This window comes from Chrysemys picta, chromosome 3, assembly GCF_011386835.1.
Source record: "Chrysemys picta bellii isolate R12L10 chromosome 3, ASM1138683v2, whole genome shotgun sequence".
In the NCBI taxonomy this organism is placed as follows: domain Eukaryota; kingdom Metazoa; phylum Chordata; order Testudines; family Emydidae; genus Chrysemys; species Chrysemys picta.
This window is the reverse complement of record NC_088793.1, coordinates 4,893,861-4,910,985: the sequence shown is the minus strand read 5'-3', so window position 1 is coordinate 4,910,985 and position 17,125 is coordinate 4,893,861. Positions and strand designations below refer to the sequence as shown.

The 17,125-nt window shown below is 45.6% G+C and overlaps 1 protein-coding gene across 3 annotated transcripts in view; it reads right to left on the bottom strand.

The window, feature by feature from the left end:
• LOC101950295 (interferon-induced very large GTPase 1) overlaps nt 1-17,125 on the bottom strand; it is a 34,952-nt gene continuing 17,827 nt past the window's right edge. The window contains exons 2-4 of one of the 3 annotated variants that reach the window (XM_065587366.1): nt 16,442-16,527; nt 13,694-13,829; nt 1-7,436 (exon numbers count right to left, since the gene is read on the bottom strand). In XM_065587366.1, the coding sequence (XP_065443438.1) occupies nt 121-7,377 (7,257 nt within the window). In that variant the 5' untranslated portion in view covers nt 7,378-7,436; nt 13,694-13,829; nt 16,442-16,527 and the 3' untranslated portion in view covers nt 1-120. Of the gene's footprint in view, nt 7,437-12,941; nt 13,830-16,441; nt 16,528-17,125 lie in introns of those variants that run through there. The other 2 variants (XM_065587365.1, XR_010599305.1) reach the window with 2 other exon arrangements.

The window sequence follows — 17,125 nt, the reverse complement described above, 5'->3', positions numbered from 1 at the left end:
CTTGAATGACTAACTCTCTAAAGCAGTAATATTTAAAAACAGTCATTACATACACTTCCAAAGGAGTAAAGCTAATGGCATATCAACCTATAGTTATTCTTTCTGACTGACTGAAGGTTGTCAATTTTTCAGCTCAGAGAGTACAGTGTCCTTTGTAACGTATTTCCATTGAGGAGGGATTTCTCCTTTGCCTTCAAACTTTCTACCATGGAGTTTTTCTATCTCTGCCTTGAAATGACACACAAACCATTTCCAGTAAGACTGCTCTGACTTGTCTGATGTGATGCTCCAGTCCGAATAAGGAGATCCTCCTTCCCAGTATTTCTTGTATGGAATGTGTCGATCTTCACTAAGTATGTATAGGCAATCACTTGCTACAAGACTGGAACAAATATCAATAACTAGATTGTCTGTTTTATGCCAGTGCCCACCATCCACAGCTTGAGGCCGATGGAAAGGAACACTGTGTTTTCCATCATGACCAGCTATGGTGTTTGTGCAAGGAGCTGTGCAAAAGGGACACTTCTCCCAGCACCCACCAAGCTGTTCAGCTAGTATTTCATGTGGTTTTCTTGAAAATGGCCCCATATCAATGACAGCAAAGTCTTGTTTTAGATTTTCTACCACAGGAGCCAATGCTTTACTCATTGCTTCCTTAAGAAACTCTATATCTGTTACCTCCTGATGTTCAATGCTTTTTAGATCATCTCTTGGAAGGGTTAAATGCTGTAGCAGTCTCCTGCAAAATTCATCCAGCCATAAGGATACGTTGCCACGTCTGTCTTTAGTAACTTCAGTTGCGTCACGAATAGCTGAAAGGACAAGAGTATGGAAAGAATCAAGGGAATTATTTAGGAAACTCTTCAGTTTTGGATTGTTCTTGTCTAAGCAATAATCATCAACATGTTGCTTGATAAAATCCTCAAAAAAGTCTTTTGGGAATTGAATGTATCGCTTGTACTCCTCAAAGTCTTCCTTCTCTGCCAGATACACAAGAATAGAGTTTTCTAGTTTGGATCTGTTCCCATTGAAAGCTGGAAGTGTAGACTTCATCTCACTGGCTATGTCAATGGCAGTCTTGTCATAGACTGCCTGGCGGAGAGCTGCACCAAGCTTGGTGCATAAGAAATCAGCAAATGTTGCGATGGAGGTTGCTCCTTGGCAGGAAATCTGAAAACACTTGAAGAAATCTTCTCTTTTACTCTCCAGGTAGACAGTTGGATCATTTGCTTTTTTAAATGCTCTGTGCAGGTCTTCAAACCTTTCTCTTGCCATTTTGCATAAAAATACTGATAAATCTATTATGTAATCATTATTAAATGTGTACTTTGGGTTATTAGATGCAGAGACCACCTCTTGTCTTATTTTATTCAGTATTTCATGAATGTAACTTGCACTGTAATCCAGTCTCTGCTGCTCTTTACTATCGATCATTGCTCTGACCCCCTGTGTGATGCGACCTGTAACCTGCTCTATGGTGTCTCTATCACACTTCTCTAAAGTCTTCTTGAATACAAACAATGTTTTCTTTATGGTGACATGCTTCGAAAAATCAGTGGAAAACATATTCTTGCTAGAACAGGCCTTAATTTTTTCTGCTATAACAGACTTTGGTTCAAAACGCTCGAGCAGGATGTTTTCTATATCAACCCTGATGTTAGGCTCTGTAGCAGGAGGGGCATCAGAGGACACTTCATAGACCCACTTTCCCCATAGGTGGTTAAAGTTCTCTCTCAGTTCATTTTCACTCAATTTCTTGCCTTTTAATGACAGAGCCAACTCTTGGCTCTTTTTGAATAGCTCATTTTCATATTCTGACTTCCTTTCATCCAGTTTGCTTTGGTTCTTCCTTAGTCTGATAAGGTCTTCAGATTTCCTCATAGTTTCATCAATAAGTGACTTTTTAAGATCTGTCAGTTTAATTTCTATGTTTGCTTTCCATTGAATCAATATTTCAGCATCTGGCTCTTCACTGAAATACTTTTCGAGTTGATCCATGATGGCACCATATTTTTTTTTAACTCCTTCTTCAAGGCTTTCTCTGGTGATTTGGAGCATTTCTCTGTTCCTGATTTGATTGTTTAGTTTTATCTGCAGCTCTAGCATGTGACTTCTCAGCTGCCAGGTCCATTGGCTAAACATTGTTTCTAACCTGTTGTAGGCCGCAATCTCCAGCGTGTTCTTAAAGCTGAAAATAAAATTCTCATTTAACAAAGCATTCCACAAATCACCGATTCGGACTTTTAATCCCGACAGCCTTAAAACACTGCCCCGAGATTCCTTTTTGGCAGCCTTGAGAATATAACTCTTTAGTTCCTGCACATTTTGGCTGTAACTGGGGTTCGGAGGTGCCATTGGTGGGTTTCCTTCCCAGAGGTGAGCAAAGTAATGAATGTGGGTCTTCACGTCAAATCGGATAACATCACTAAAGCAGGTAACATCACAGAACTCTTGCTGGGCTGCAGTAACTGTCATTTCATCTAACTTTTGCTGGAGGCGTCTTTGTCCTTCCATATTTTTTCCTTTTGCACTTATTTCTCCAACATTTTGGTGCACAAACAAACAGCTTGGGGAGAGATTTACTTTCTTCATCCTCAGAAATGCCTGGACAGCGATCTGCAGGATATCTTGCATTTCAGAAGGATTCTCTCCAAAGATATTGATCACAGTCATGTTGCCAATACCAATGACGAAGGTGGCTAGCTCATTATCATGATTAAGGGACAACTTATTGGCTATCTCTATGGCCCGGAGCCCTTCCGTATCAATAACTAGTATGTAATCAAAGTTCAGATCCTGTTGGAGGTTCTCATCCACCTTAATCAGCTGCATGAATGCTCCCCTGGTGCATCTCCCTGCACTGACACTAAACTGAAGACCAAACATGGAATTCAGTAGTGTTGATTTTCCAGTGCTCTGAATGCCAAGAACAGAAAGAACAAACACCTTTCTGTCTCCTAGCTTCTCAATTAATGAGTCAAAAACTGCTCCGACCCATTTTAATGGCACGTATGAAGCATCGCCGTCCATCAGCTCGATGGGATAACCTGAAACCATCAGGTCAGCTGCAATTTGAGGTAATTCAAGAAAACATTTATCCTTTTGGACCATTGCATCCAGAGCTTCATAAATCTGACCTACCTCTCTCAAAATGTGTTCAAGGCCAATTGTAGAATCATTTATCTCGGCTGAGAGTTTTTCTAAATCATTTTGCAATCTAGTTTTCAAATCATTTTCTTTTTTTTTCTTTATCAGTATTTCAGACCATAATTTGTGGTATTTCTGGTGAAGATCTACAAGGCGGTCAGAGGACAATTCATCCATAAACACTTTCATCCATTGCAGGAAGTACTTTTTAGTGGCCTCTGGATGTGACTGGAGAAATTCAAGCACTGACTTCATTAGGTCATTGAGGGGGAATGCCTTACTTAACTGATCACGTCGTATTGCATATTTATCGGATTCAATTTGGCTGCGGTGCTGTTCAATGCTTCTATTCTTTTTATCATGCAAGCGAGTAAGTTCCTTATCTTTCTTACACCACTTGTGCCATAACTCTCCTTGAAGAGGCAATAGCTCTTCCTTCATGCTTGCTAAGCTATGCTTTTTCAAGAGGACCATCAATGCCTGTGCCTTTGACTTGGCTTCCTTGCACTCTTCTTTGTCTTCATCAATGAGGAAGCCATGCTCACGAGCACTTTTTACACAAGCATCAAGACTACAAGTGGCAATTGAGCCTGCCAGAAAATCTCTGATTGTTGCTGTTATTTCATCTATTAATTCTGCCTCGTTTCTGTTCTTGATGGCTATTTTTATGTTCTGACTTGATTTACCAGCCACAATGTTCTCTTTTTCAGCAAAAAGGCAGATCAAAGGCTTTTGAGATTGCCAAAGATCACGGATAATTTGCTTGCCCCTTTTGTCATTCTGATCTGTATCTGATAAGAGAACCACATTTATAGAAGCAATCTCCTGTAAAAATGTGACTTGTTGCTCGTGCTCTCGTGCATCCCCGTGAAGATTAGTGAAGGCGATGCAATTGTCAAATCTGTCATCATCCTTTCCACCTGGACAGTACCAGGAGATTTCCACAACCCCGTTCATCAGGACACAATCTTTGCTGCTGCCTCTACAGTGACGGTGGAAAAAAATGTCATGTTTGTGCTTACTTAGCAGAGCATTCAGGATCTGAGACTTAGAAGAATGAGGTGAATGACCAATCCGTGTGAAGGACACCACAGGTGTATCTGCTTGATAAATCAGTTTGTTTTTATAATTTTGAATGGTACTCTCAAGTCCTGATTTTTCAGCACTTTTCCAGCTCTTTTTAACTTGGCTAAGGGCCCAAAGAGGGAATTCTATTTGTGAAGTAGAAGGATTTGGCACCAGAAGTGGGAGTGCGAACTGGCAGAAAGCGAGCTTTGTTGCAACATATTGTCTCATGAAATCATCTGCACAATGAAAAATTGCCATCTGGATGTCCATTGGGTGCACGTGTCCCTGATTTGTAGCAGATTCATTGGCTCCCTCACTAAAATCATCAAAAAAGTCATCAAATATATCTGAGGATTCACTCTCTTTGTCTGTGGTGTTCAATGCCCTGGTTATATCTTCTTTTGCTTTACCGTCATCCTTACAAACCAAATACCTGACCCGATAGTCCACCATTAACAGCTTTTGCAAAAAATAAAATGGCAGCTTATCTTCTGTGCTGGGCTGGCTGTCATGTAAAGAGGTCTTGTAAATTATATGGAAACTGTCTGTCCCCATTTTCCTTGGATAGTACTTTTCAAGTCCAAGTCGCTTCATTAAATTAAGGAACTCTTGGTTTTCAATAGGTTCATATATTTCAGCATCAGTAGATTGCACTTTTGGTTCTAATTTTGATGGTTTTGCTCTTTGACAGATGTCTTCTAGTTCTTTTATTATATCCCGTTTCTGCAAATTATCATTTGCGGCTTCAAAATCCCCATTTAAAAAGCAATTTAAGTCTTTTTCCAATATGTCCCAATCATTCCGTTCATTGTGCTTTCTAAGAACATTTGCTATTTCTGCAGAGAGTAATTTTCCCATGTGATGTTTCATAAAAGTCAAACGTTTATTCTTCTCCTCCGGAGTTACATTTTTGAATTCAGCTGTCACTGTCAGACCTGTCAAAAGCAGGGAAGCCTGAGCTCTGGAAACATTTTGATCCCTGTGACTCAAATATTCCTCGTGTGCTGTTTGCATTTCCTTTAACATGAAGTTAATTTCTGGGCACCCGAGGAGATACTGAAAAGTGTGACTTTCCACATGGTATCCTGTGCTGGCTGCAACTGAGAGTAATAACAGCTCGATGTCTGTCTGCTCTTTCTCCCGTAGAGCCTGCAGAAAGGAAGACAAAGCTAAGCTCACGTTTAAGGTGGCCTTTACCTTTGCTTCTTGCACTGCTGCTGCAGAGGACATAGGGTCATAAGTAACTTCCTGTATGTAATCCTTCATTTCCTGCAGGACTTGAATAAAATCAGCAAATTCAGAGACAGACATATTTTTTTGCTGCTTTTTTTCTTCTTGAAAGATCCACTGCATAATGGAGGAAGATTTGGGGAAATTCTTAACTGAATAGACATGAGGATCCAGAAGGCAGCGCAGCAGAGATTTCATGTACACAGTATTTTGTGCCGGCAAATCTTTGCACAGTGAAACTGTATTTTCCAGGAAGTCTTGAAGCACTTTATCCGACAGGCAAATGTTAATCCATACACTGTAGTTCTTTGTTTTTTCAGTCAGCTTCTGTTTGAAATTGAGCAGAGTCACCAGCTGTTCTTCATCCCCAGTGACTTCCCAGGACTTCATTTCCTCTAAGAACAATCTGGCCTCATCCACAGCACTGGCTAATCCCTCTCCAAACAATGTACCGATGCTTTGGTTAGTTAGGACTTCGTAGGCATTTCTGAGACTGCTGCTGATTTGGTGAACATCTCTAAAATCTTGTCTGTGATTGGACAGGATGATCTCCCACACAGGAATTAGCTGAAAGCCTCGGTCAATGACACTCCAGGTTTTGTTACTGGTCACGAGCCCAGATTGCCATTGGGTGAGAGAATGTGTCTCTGGTGGGCCTCCTGTCTTGGTCACAAACAGCTGAATCTCTGTGTGCATGCGTTTTCGATCTGTGCCCTGAAATGAGGCTTCAGAACCTGATTTTGACACAGTAACACCAGCTGAAATGCTCAAACCAAAGCCACTATAGCTGCCCCCAACATAGGAGCTGAGTGCATCAGATGTTTGTTTCTTCACCTCGTCCAGCTGCTCTGCCCGGAATCCCTCAGAAGACGCTTTCCACCAGAATATCCCACCCAAGTGAAGGGGGCCCTGGTTTACATGAGACCCGAATCTCTTGAAGAAACTCCCACCCCTGCTCTTCAGCAAGTTGAGCTTGTCCGGCTCTGGGGTGTGACTCAAAAGCTGCTCGATCTTTTTTAACTCTTGCAGTGCTGCACTGGAAAGTCGAAGCTGATCCTTGGGGAAGTAGCATGAGGCCAGTGGGATGTAGCTGTACTTGGTGGTGCAAATATAAGCGTGCTCAGAGCGGGACCTGTGGGTTTCTTCAGATTCTGAAGAGCTGCTGTAATCTGTGCTGGTTTCAGCACTAAACCCCCAAAATCCACCTTTGGCTGCAACACTAATGCTGAAGCCCAGCTTCTCCATGGTCTTTGTGAATGTGGATTCTGCTTCAGCCGATGAAAACTCCTTCTTCTCAAACAACGGCCCTTGCTCTGGACCAAAGAGCTCGAATCTTTCTGGGATGTCTATGAGCTGCTCTCGCTTCTCCACCATCTCTGCAAGCTTCTTGGTTTTATAAATGCCCTGCAGGGCCAGCCCTCCCGACGCCCATCTCAAAACTTCCTTGTCAGGGAGATTCTCACTGTGGGACACCGACTCCTCCAGGAGGTCTAATTGTTTGTGCACATTCTCTATCACTTCCTTCAAAGGCTTCTCAGCTGGTGCCCAATACTCTGGGGCGATGTCCATAGCTCCCTGCAGCTCCTCCTCTTTCTTTCTAACAACTTCCTCATGACGGCTTCTGCCTTTCTCCTGCATTTCTTTTAATCCCTCAAGTGCTAATTTAGCCTGCTCCTGCCTCTTCTTTAGCATCTCCAAGCGCTGCTCCTGCAGCTGCTTCATTGTTGTCTTGCTCTCTGCTATGTTAAGTAGGGTTCGGAGAGCCTGCTTTTCCCATGGGTGCTCTACTTCACACTCCAGCTTTAAATAGTCTTCATATCTTAGGTGTTTCAAAGCTTGTGCAGAGGTAATTCCCAATTTGTCTTGTAGTTTGGGCAGCCAGTACTGTGTACTCAGTCCCAATTCATTGAGTCTCTGCCCCAGTTCTTCCATCTTGGTGTGTGTTTCCTTCACAGGGGCGCTCTGAACTGGATCATCACGGTTTATCTCCTCTGCAGAGAAGGATTTAAACACAGGAAACATATTTTTGTCACTTCCTCATGAACACATTTACCCTCCATCAGATCGTTTCCTGAAGCTTGATGTACTGAAATATTCTGACATTTTACCAGCGCTCACCCAGGAAAAATTAAAATATTGCTATCCCCACCCTGTCCCCCAAACCCAATACACACTGCACTAATCCAAATCACGTCTATGCACTCACCCCATAGGACCAGGGTTTCAGTAGGGTGACCAGATGTCCCAATTTTATAGGGAGTCCTGATATTTGGGGCTTTGTCTTAGATGGGCACCTATTACCCCCCACCCCGTCCCGATTTTTCACACTTGCTATCTGGTCACCCTACTCTTCAACAAAGTCTATGGTCCTTAATTGTCTATATTTTTGCTCTATCCACCAGTGAGTGTTGTTTTATTAATTTCTCCAACATGCAATCTTTCCTTAGACTTCCATTTTCTTTTTTCTGGTTATTTTATCCCTCTTTCCTCCCTTTTTAATGGCGGTCCTTTAATTTTTTTAAAGGATTCACTCTTCTGTTTTGTTACCCTCCCTTTTTAAGTACTCTTTCCATCCCTCAGTTGATTTTCCTATTAAGTTGTATTACACAGTACCTAGAAGCCCTGAGCAAGTTCAGATTCCAGTTGTGATAAGAACTTGTGTGTGGAACTCAGGCACAGAGAGATTAAGTGATTTGCCCAAGGTCACACAGGGAATTGAACCCAGAACTCTCAAGTCCCATGCTAGGACCTTTACCAAAAGCCCATCCTTTCATTCCTCACTTGTCCTTTCTTTCCTATTTTCTGGTGTGCCCATGTCCATCCCCCGTTCCGAATTTCTATGTGGTCTTTTCTGTTCCTATTTTTGTCCCTGGTGTTTCTATTTCTCTTTCCCCTTCTCATTCTCTTCTGTTTCTTGGCCACCCCTCATCTGTCTTCCCCCTTAGTTCTAACTCCACCAGTCCCCTTGTCTTCAGCAAAGGACCACAATCTGTATTCCCTCCCTCCAGGGGTACTCAAATTCTGCTGGGTCTCCTTCTGTATCCATCTTTGTTCTTTCCTTCTCTGGGGACCAGTGTGGTGCAAAAAGTGCCCCATTTCTCACATTCCCTCTTCCCTTCTAGTCCCAGGGGAAACACAGACATTCCAGAAACTGCTTTACCTGGGCAGGAATGTGGTGACCCCTAGTTCTTGTGTTATGAGAAGGAGTAAATAACACTTCCTTATTTATTTTCTCCACACCAGTCATGATTGTATAGACCTCTATCATATGCCCCCTTAGTCATCTCTTTTCCAAGCTGAAAAGTCCCAGTCTTATTAATCTCTCCTCAGATGGAAGCTGTTTCATACCCCTAATCATTTTTGTGGCCCTTTTCTGAACCTTTTCCAATTCCAATATATATTTTTTTGAGATGGGGCGACCACATCTGCACACAGTATTCAAGATGTGGCCGTACCATAGATTTATATAGAGGCAACATGATATTTTCTGTCTTTTTATCGATCCCTTTCTTAATGATGCCCAACATTCTGTTTGCTTTTTTGACTGCCGCTGCACATTGAGTGGATGTTTCCAGAGAACTATCCACAATGACTCCAAGAGCTCTCTCTTGAGTGGTAACAGTCATAGGCGCTGACTCCCTGGGTGCTCCGGGGCTGGAGCACCCATGGGAAAAAATTAGTGGGTGCCCTGCACCCACTGGCAGCCAAGCTCTCCCTGCCCCACCTCCTCCCCCGACTGCTGTTTGGTGGTTGTCAGAATGCTCCAGGAGCAGGGCCGGCTCTAGGCACCAGCAAAGCAGCAGTTGCTTGGGGCGGCAAATTTGCAGCGGTGCAAGAATCCAGCCTGGGAGCTGAGACCCAACAGGGGGCCCTGGGAGCTGTAGTTCCTTGGTGGGTTAGCTCCCTGCCTATAGAGCCAGCCCGGGAGCAGGGAAAGAACTACATTTCCCAGCATTCCCTTGGCCACTAGCAACAGGAAAGGGAGGGGGAAGGAGTATGGAACTGAAATCTGCAGCTTGCTGTGAATGGTAGGGGCAGAGCCGCTCTAGGATTTTTGCCCCTCCCCCCCCGCCCTGGGCTCCCCCCGCACCCCTGTATTGCCCCCGCCCTGGGCTCTTCCCCACACCCCCTGCTGCCCCATCTCTGGCCCCCACCTGCACCCCCCTGCTGCCCCAGCCCTGGGCTCTTCCCCCCACCCACGTCTCCTGCCGCCCCAGCTCTGGGCTCTTCTCCCACACCCGCACCCCCTGCCGCCCCAGCCCTGGGCTCCCCCCTGCGCCCCCCCCGCACCTCCTGCCGCCCCAGCCCTGGACTCTCCCCCGCCCACACCCCCTGCTGCCCCAGCTCTGGCCCCCACCCGCACTCCCCTGCTGCCCCAGCCCTGGGTTCTCCCCCCACCCGCACCCCCTGCTGCCCCAGCTCTGGGTTCTCCCCCCACCCGCACCCCCTGCTGCCCCAGCCCTGGGCTCTTCTCCCCCCCGCACCCCCTGCCGCCCCAGCCCTGGGCTCTCCCCCGCCCACAACCCCTGCCGCCCCAGCTCTGGCCCCCACCCACACCTCCTGCCGCCCCAGCCCTGGGCTCTCCCCCAAAGAAAGAATTGGGTGGACTAAATGGACATTGCACCTCTCTATCTGAAGCCTAGCAAGGCAGGTACATGGATCCCACTAGAATTTAACATGACAAGTAAGGGAGGGGAGGCTCTACTAGACTGGGCAGCTTTAGATACAGTACCAGGCACGTAGGAGGATTTCCACTTCTGAGCCATGGAAGCAGAAATTGACTTTTCCTTTCCAGATTTAGCCAATATTCAGAAAGAGAATCTAGCACCTGCCTTCCAGATTTGAACACCTCAAAATTCAGGAGGGCTCAAGCTCAATTTGGGCAGCTGTTACTTCATTTCTCCCAAATCAAATATACTGATCCACTGGAACTTGCTGTAGAAAAAATAGAATAAATTGAGCAAGAAATGCTTCCCGGTGGTTATTAGGACTGGAATTGCTATTTTCAACAGCCATTGCCTTTTTTTGTTTGTTTGTTTGTTTGTTTAAAAGGAAGACAGTAATATTGCATTGGCAAATTCCCCATAGAAAGAAAGAGGGAACAAAAGAATAATAAAGGCACCTCAACTTTTCCTCATTTATGTAGGACAGTCTTATAATCTGCATCCAGATATCCTCCAATCACACAAGCTGAAAATTGTTCCACTTTACTGCAGTTCTGTAACCATATGGGAACCAATCCTGTCTGTGTTCTGTGCACATCCAGAATTCTGGCTGAATGACTCGCCCTGGGAGTGAGTTACCAGTGACCCAGAGCTGGGGTGGCAGGAGGGTGCAGTTGGGGGGGAAGGGGGAGAGCCCAGGGCTGGGGGGGGGCAGCCAAATTTTTTTTTGCTTGGGGCAGCAAAAAACCTAGAGCCGGCCCTGGTTCTGTTCATTCCCTCTGGGGCGCCTGGCACTGGCCACTGTTGGAAGACAGGATACTGGGCTAGATGGACCTTTGGTCTAACCCAGTACAGTTGTTCTTATGTTCTTATGTTCACCTTATAGTAGCACCATGTAGGTTGCATTTCACTAGTTTGTTTATGAGAAGGTCATGCAAGACTGTATCAAAAGCCTTACTAAAGTCTAGATATCTCACATCTACAGCATCCCCCCATCCACAAGGCTTGTTACCTTGCCAAAGAAAGCGATCAGGTTGGTTTGACAAATCCATGCTGACTATCACTTATCACCTTATTATCTTCTAGATGTTTGCAAACATCTAGAAGATACTTGCCGGCACATGCCAGCTGCTTCTTGGGAGCCGTGTGGCAGAGAGGCCAGCAGGGAGCCTGCTAGTCCTGCTGCGTGGCACCGCCAACTGGACAGTCAATGGTCCAGTCAGCAGTGCTGACCGGAGCCTCCAGGATCCCATTTTGACCGGATGTTCCGGTCCAAAACCAGACACCTGGTCACCCTAGGTAGCAGCAACGGGTGGGCAAGGAGCCTGTGCAGAGGGGCCCTGTGAGAGACACTGACTGAGCCTGGCCTGGATGCCAGCTGGAAAATAGTTTATAGAGATGCCAGCCTCAGGCACGGCTCTCCCCAGCCCAGAACCCTGGGGCTTTCCCTTCAGCCCTGGGTTACCTGGTGGCATTTCTAGAGCTGCGGGAGATGCTGATGCAGCCCAGGAGGATGGAAACCGGAGGTGGGGGGTAAGTGGTGCCGAGGGCCTGAGCCTGCCCCACTGCCAGGGGAGAATCTCACTGGGCAGGACCCATCGCCCTCGCAGACGCAGCCTTTTTCCTAGCAGGGAATTACCTGCAAACAGACTGGGAGCTTTACAAGTTCACTGGCAGCCGCGGATTATCAGGGACACGTTATCCTATGAAACCAGCTGGGGACACAGGCACTTTGCCATTTGCTAAAGTCCACTCATTTTGTTTCCTATGTCGCTGTTGGGCCAAATGCAGCTTGGGGTAAATGGACGTGTCTGGGCCAGACCCAACAAGGATATAAATGGTGGGGGAGGTTACAGGTTGGGTGGCTGCTGGTCAGAAACCAGGTGTAAATGGTATGGAATTAGTGCAACTTGCATTGATCTGCCATCCAGTGCATGTGCACAAGGCATCCACATCCACTCCTGGTGTAACTACTCCACTGACACCAACGGGCTACTAGGAGCTTAGCGATGCCTTTGGCCCTCAGAATCCAAGACAAACGCTGACAATAGATGTGAGACCCATTCAAAGAACCCTCCTGTATCCCTGGGGGAACCTCGCTCCAGCCACCGAGAGGATAGTAGTAAAAAGACTCTACATTGTACTGGGAAAAATCCTAGTTCCATGGAAACCAATGGCAAAGACCCCACCTCAGGTGTAGCTTGATGAAATGCCAATAAAGAAAGCTCAGTGACAAGTCCACATTCGAACCCAGTGTTTGGATCCCAGAGAGCTGGATGAAGTGTCTCGCAGAACTGGACGAGGGGTTCTGGATAAGCTGAGTGGAAAAGGTCTCAGAGAGAATCCCAACTTTTACTAAACCCCACCCAAAGAATTAAAAAATAAAAATATATGGCACTAAGGGCATTTGCAGACCTTCACTGTGCTTGTAGTTTCTGCCCCATTCCCACAGGGCTGGTCTATTTAGGTTGTTAGCTCTTTGGGGCAGGGACTGTCTCCTCCCTTTTGTTCAGTGGCTGGCACACCAGGTCCCTGTTCTCAGCCGGCCCTCAGGCATGGCCATGTCACCAAAACAAATAATACGTTGAGAGGTGTGGGACCAGCTAGTCACTTTCACAAGGCTCTTGTTCTTTGTGAAGGGAGCTGCTGTGTCAAGAGATTCTGATCTCCTGCACTGCCCAACTGCTTTCATGGGGTAAAGGGATTTGGGAACGTGCTCAGTCCTGTCCTGCCAGGCACAAGAGTGCAAAAGTGAGCACCCAAAAACTCATGTGATGGGTCCAATAATCATGATTTTTTTAAAAAGATCAGCTAGTGGGGTTTGCTTTGGTATTTTTTTTTTTTTGGTCTGTCTTCTGACCTTTGAACTTCCTCTGTCCACTCCCAAAGAGTGTGCGACAATTCATCCTGCCAACTGCTGTAAATGTAAAGCAACTTTGTCCCGTGCTGAAGAAGGTGTTGCTAGCAGACCCACCTGAGATTGGGGCCCCATTGTGGTAGGCACTGTACAAACGCATAGCAAGAGAGTGTCTCTACCCTGAAGAGCTACAGTCCAGTGCAAAGAATAGCGATGGGTTTGTGACATGGCAGCTGGACCTGGGACTCACCAAACTCATTATGTAGAGGGGCTATCAAACATCCAGTAAGTGGAAGCCCTTTATAATTCCTGCTGAGCTGCGCTGGATTCAAACTGGTCACCTACGGTCAAAAGGCTCTACAGCAATACCCTAAGGTATCCAGTCCTCCGTAAGCATCAGGGTGACACCTGTGAGAATGGGACTTGCTTGCTGGGAAGAGACGTTCAGTAAATGAAGTTCTGACCATGTTGATGCTCAGACAATTAGGGTTTTCTTCCACTCTCTGAACACATCGGCAAAATTTCTCACATGTTGCTAAGTATCAGAGGGATAGCCGTGTTAGTCTGTATTCACAAAAACAATGAGGAGTCTGGTGGCACCTTAAAGACTAACAGATTTATTTGGGCATAAGCTTTTGTGAGCAAAAACCCCACTTCTTCAGATGCATGGAGTAAAAATTACAGATACAGGCATAAATATACTGACACATGAAGAGAATGGAGTTACCTTACAAGTGGAGAACCACTGTTAACAAGGCCAATTCAGTCAGGGTGGATGTGGTCCACTCCCAATAGTTGATGAGGAGATGTCAATACCAAGAGAGGGAAAATTGCTTTTGTAGTGAGCCAGCCACTCCCAGTCCCTATTCAAACCCAAATTAATGGTGTTAAGTTTGCAAATGAATTGTAGCTCTGCAGTTTCTCTTTGAAGTCTGTTTTTGAAGTTTTTTTTGTTGAAGGATGGTGTGGTAAATGAGGGTGGGGGTAGCACCCTTTTACGAACACCCAACCAGTCACTTCGCTATAAAAATCCTTCTTAGTAGCCGTTCTCTACTTGCCTTACCTGTAAAGGGCTTAAGGGGGCAGGAGGGATAGCTCAGTGGTTTGCACATTGGCCTGTTAAACCAAGGATTGTGAGTTCAATCCCTTGAGGGGGGGCCATTTAGGGATCTGGGACAAAATCAGTACTTGGTCTTGCCAGTGAAGGCAGGGGGCTGGACTCAATGACCTTTCAAGCTCCCTTCCAGTTCTAGGAAATAGAATATCTCCATTAATTTTATTAAAGTCTCACTGAAATGCTTAGGTAAGAGGAAGTGAGTTGGCACCTGGCCAAAAGAGCCAGTGGGAAGACTAGAAACTTTCAAAATTGAGAAAAAACTTCCCCTTTTTGTTGGGGGTTGTAGGTTCTCTCTCGGCTGGAGAGACAGAGAGCAGCAGGTATGATGTAAAGCTTGTGCCAAGTATGAAAAATCATCAGCATTTATACCTAGAAATTACTCATTTGGAACTACAGATATGTAAGTAGAACAGGAAATGTTTAGTTAGACACGATCAGGTTTATCTCTTTATTTTGGGCTTGTGGATTCCTCTTTCTAAACACAGGTGCTTTTGTTTTCTTTGTAACCTTTAAGCTGGACCCCAAGAAAGCCATTCTTGACGTTTAATCCTTGCAGTTGCTCTTTTAATATCTAGCAACAGCCTGATTTTCCAGATGGGTTTTCTTTCTTTTTTAATAATGTCATCCTTTTAAGGACATGATTTGATTCTTGTATTTTAAAATGTGTGCACACGCTACTTAAATAGTTAAGTGGAACAAGGGTTCCAAGATCAGCTGGTACAACAGCTGGGTTTTCTTTTGTTTGTTTTCTTTCTTGGCTTCCCCAAGGGAGGGGCAGAAAAGCCGGGGGGCCTCAGGGAAATTTCCCAAGTGAGTTTTCCTGGATTCTCAAGAGGTGGATTCTTTCACTTGGGTGGTGGCAGCACTACTAACAAGGTCAGAGGGATCTGTAACCTTGGGGATTTAATACAAGCCTGGAGTGGCAAGGTATTTTTAATGTCTTTTGCAGGCCCCCACCTGCACTTGAAGTGCCAGAGTGGGGAATCAGCCTTGATAGATGGTTACTTTTAATTCTGTTACAGAGTGTCCAGGGAGATTTTGAAGTGTTCTACTGGTTTTTGTATGTTACCGTTCCTGATGTCTGATTTGTGTCCATTTATTCTTTTACGTAGAGAATGTCCGGTTTGGCCAATGTACATGGCAGAGGGGCATTGCTGGCACATGATGGCATATATCACATTGGTACATGTGCAGGTGAATGAGCCCCTGATGGTGTGGCTGATGTGGTTGGGTCCTATGATGGTGTCGCTAGAGTAGATATGGGGACAGAGTTCGCAACGGGGTTTGTTACAGAGATTGGTTCCTGGGTTAGCGTTTCTGTGGTGTGGTGTGTAGTTGCTGGTGAGTATTTGCTTCAGGTTGGGGGGCTGTCTGTAAGCGAGGACTGGCCTGCCTCCCAAAGTCTGTGAGAGTGAGGGATCGTTTTCCAGCATAGGTTGTAGATCGTTGATGATGTGCTAGAGAGGCTTTAGCTGGGGGCTGTATGTGATGGCCAGTGGTGTTCTGTTATTTTCCTTGTTGGTCCTGTCCTGTAGTAGGTGACTTCTGGGTACCTGTCTTGCTCTGTCAATCTGTTTCCTCACTTCCCCAGGTGGGTGCTGTAGTTTTAAGAATGCATGATAAAGATCTTGTGTTCCCTCCACTGCATCCCAACTGGGGAAGGAACCCAGCACTCCCCTTCTTCCCTATGCTTCTGGGTAGCTCCTCTGCCATGCCTGACCGAAACTTGAGTTTGGCTGTAGTAGGCACAAGGTGTTTTATCCTATAGGACTCATGTGCTTTGGTTCCACAGTGTTCTGTAGCATCTGTAAGGGCCGAGTGCTAATGTGTGTGTGTGTTATTGGCGTGTTAAGACACCTCTTAGGGTTAAGGTGACAGCATTACAGGGGTAGCATTCACCTTCATTTTGTATTTCCTGGGGTTCAGAGGTTTCATTTTAGCCACTCTTCACATACTGAATGGGCACAAGGTAGCACTAGACAACCTGAGCTCTGTGTTATCAAAGAGTTGGGCAGTTAATTGGTTTATGAAGCTTTGGATTTTCAAGGCTGTTTGCAGAGTAAACCCCTAGAAACTTACTTTAAAAAAAATTTAAGTTGAGATTCTCCTTTTGAGAGAATCAGGAAATCAGGAACATCTGTTCTCCCTGCCTTATAACACGGGAACAAGGGGACAATCAATGAACTTAAAAGGAGGAGAAATTTACACAATGTTAATTCAAATGTGGAACTTGCTACCACGGCAAATCATTGAGGCCAAGAATTTAACAGGCTTCAAAAATCAACTGGACAAGTTCATAGAAAAATATCCAGAGTTATCATAATTCATAACAAATTTTGGAAGGAATATAAAGCTTACCTTGATAGGGAGAGAGACGAAGCTCAGGATATATAACACTTCAGTGGTCAGTACTCCGACATATGGGACCGGAACATGGCCTCTTACTGTTAAGATTGAAAAGAAGTGGGACACTGTTCAGATGAAGTGTCTCTGATTTTATTTGTGAGTCATGTCCTTGCTTAGCTCCCCCAAATCACATTCTTGTTATTGGCTTCAGCCTGCCCCTGGCTGAACTGGGTCTTCCCCTTTATCTAGGGACCCCAGGAGGAACCTTCTACTCAGCAGGGTTCCCTGCTCTGGCCAGTTCTGTCCCCAACTCCCTTCACCTCCTGCTCTGCACCAGCTCCTCCACCCAGCAGTTCCCAACTACTGCTCTCTTGGGGCTCAGACAGCTCTCCACAGGGAGCTCCCACCAGTGCCCTGCTGCGGCTTCCTGATCCGCCCTCAACTGCTGCCAGATGTCTTCTATCATGTCCCATCAGGAGACAACTAGCTAGTCAGGTGACCTAAACCCATTCCCTTTTAAAGGGACCAGTCATCCTGGGACAGGGTCCTACAGACAACAGCCTCCTTCGGCGCACAACCCTGACTTATCCTGAGAGCAGCAGATCTGTCCTGTGTACCGAACGAGGCAGGAGTCCTGCTGGAAAACAGTACGTGATCACGTAAAGACAGACTGTCATAAAGCAAAAGGGGCTGAAT